Source organism: Mycetomoellerius zeteki, unplaced genomic scaffold (genome assembly GCF_001594055.1).
Source record: "Mycetomoellerius zeteki isolate Tzet28-1 unplaced genomic scaffold, Tzet1.0 scaffold285, whole genome shotgun sequence".
Lineage (NCBI taxonomy): Eukaryota > Metazoa > Arthropoda > Insecta > Hymenoptera > Formicidae > Mycetomoellerius > Mycetomoellerius zeteki.
Genome location: NW_017257266.1, coordinates 896,076 through 898,295, shown reverse-complemented (window position 1 = coordinate 898,295; position 2,220 = coordinate 896,076). Strand labels below are relative to the sequence as shown.

Genomic DNA, 2,220 nt, shown 5'->3' with positions numbered 1-2,220 from the left:
TAATGCTAAATTGTTTTTCGATTAGACTAACGAATCTGTTGGAATCTCTATCGGAGAGAGAATCGACTATAAACTTTGTCGAGGGTTGTATATATGCACAATTTTCACGATACACCCTGTACAATCAGCCGTACTCTAGCATTTGTACTCGGCAAAAGAAGATTCGGTCGGGAACAAATACCGTTTAATGCTTTCAAGCGTACTAGTCTCAGAGTGAGCTTTGACTTTTAGATACGCAAGAACACAAGTGGGATTAAATCTCTGTCGATGATCGGAACCTATAACAGTGGAAAATGCGGAGAGCTATGTATTTCTATCGGAGCGCATGTTTCGTATTGTTTAAAAGTGATAAAAAGATTTTTATTATTAATTATTAATATAATATTATTTTTATTAAATTTCTAATATAAAGTAAAAGTTTAATTAAAATATATCAAGCAAACAAAGACCTGAAAACAAGAAATTGAAGTATCTGTTAAATACTTCTATTACGATGTCTATTAGAGATTTGTTTGGCTTGCTCTGATAAATAAAAGAGTATTGGTAGATAAAAGAGAGTGTAGAATAGAATTGAATTGGCAATAAAAAGTTTGAACAACTAAAACAGAATTAAAAGAAAAAACTACGTGAAAAAACATCGCTTTGTTACAAAATGCGAGTTTATTAAATAATAATTTTTAATAATCTTTAAACTTAAAGTTTTTAGCAGCTTTTAAATTTAAGTGATAGTATAAGTTTATGTGAAACTTGTAATAATTTTTAAATGTATATCTCAAACTATCCCGATAATTACAGGAAAGCTCTAAATAAGATAAAAAAATAAAATTAGTATATCAAATAGGATAAAATTAATATCGTGAATTAGTGGTACATTTGATTTTCTGTTTAAAGTAAATTCTTTCTTAATAAATCAACAAATAAGCTCCCTTTCACATATCAAAATTAATAAATATTACCTATAAAAGAAATTTTGTCTCTATTCTTTATTGATTTATTATCATTTACAATTTAAATGTTAACTTACACAATTTTTTTATAAAAACAAAGCTTAACGCGAAATGCAGATAAATTTTTCGGCGGATAGATTTTTTGTTGTGCAATGGATCAAGCATTTTGGAATTGCAATACTCTTTAAGGATATTATTATATTTTAAGCTCAAGCTTTAGCAATTGTATAAAGACTTTAATGGCAGATAGACTTCTTGCCGATCTCAGTCTTGGCATTCGAGCTTTGTAAGGAGAACAAAGGATAAATGCATATCGGGTAATGTTCCCGAAACGGCATTCTTCAAATTCTAAATAAATTCATCCGACCTGCTATTGTTGTTTTGCGTACTTTATTATTTGTATGTGTGGGTGGGTGTGGGTGGGTGTGGGTGTGGGTGTGGGTGTGAGTGTGTGTGTGTGTGAGTGTGTGTGTATGCTATGTATATTCTTACAAATCTGCAGAAAATTGCTAATTACAAATATCGAGTTAAAAATTACACGCGTATAATACGCGTTACCGTAGCAAGCAGTGGTATATTGATTACACGTTATTACGTAATCAATAGTAAGGTACTCGTTAGTGGTGGAAATAAGCGAGAAATAATGAATTGGATACAAGCTCGTTAATTCTCTATTATCGACATCGCCTCATCACAAATAACCGCCTTCCCTTCGTGACAGCAAATGGGCTCGGTGCTCTCCAAACCAGTGGATGTCCAAAGAGCCATATTACACGGTTTCATATATACAGCCACCTGTGGAAAAGCAAAAAAGTGAAATAACAAAACGCGTTGTTTTATTGCGCAAAAATTACCATCTAAAAAAAACATCAAGAGAATAAAATAGCCAAAGTGATGATACAATCACATTTTATTCGGGGAAATAAATTTTTATTATTTCCATTCGAAACTCCTACTTTTCCGTGTGACATGAAGACGAAAATTAAAGATAGAGTTTAGACAATTTTCTAGATTTTTAAATCAGGACTAATCTTACGTATATACATACATAATATAAAATGTTTTATAATAAAATATGTATTAAATATATTACCTTCAAATTTTCGACATGGGTATTCAGCTTCTCGCAAATCAGCATTGGTGCTTTATCTCGAACACTTTCAGCCTATATAAGCATAGAAAATCAATTTTAATATTATTTTTTATTTTCATTACTTCTTTATTTTTTTCAATTAGCCACTAAAGTCCATTCTACATTAGACGCAAGCCGATC

At 30.8% G+C, this 2,220-nt stretch overlaps 1 protein-coding gene across 1 annotated transcript in view; it reads right to left on the bottom strand.

Moving 5' to 3' along the window:
* Positions 1-1,058: 1,058 nt before the first annotated feature.
* Positions 1,059-2,220, bottom strand: part of LOC108724240 (uncharacterized) — a 2,624-nt gene continuing 1,462 nt past the window's right edge. Inside the window, exons 3-4 of the mRNA XM_018450492.1 lie at positions 2,041-2,112; positions 1,059-1,742 (exon numbers count right to left, since the gene is read on the bottom strand). Coding sequence (XP_018305994.1) covers positions 1,611-1,742; positions 2,041-2,112 — 204 coding nt within the window. The 3' untranslated portion in view covers positions 1,059-1,610. The remainder of the gene's footprint in view (positions 1,743-2,040; positions 2,113-2,220) is intronic.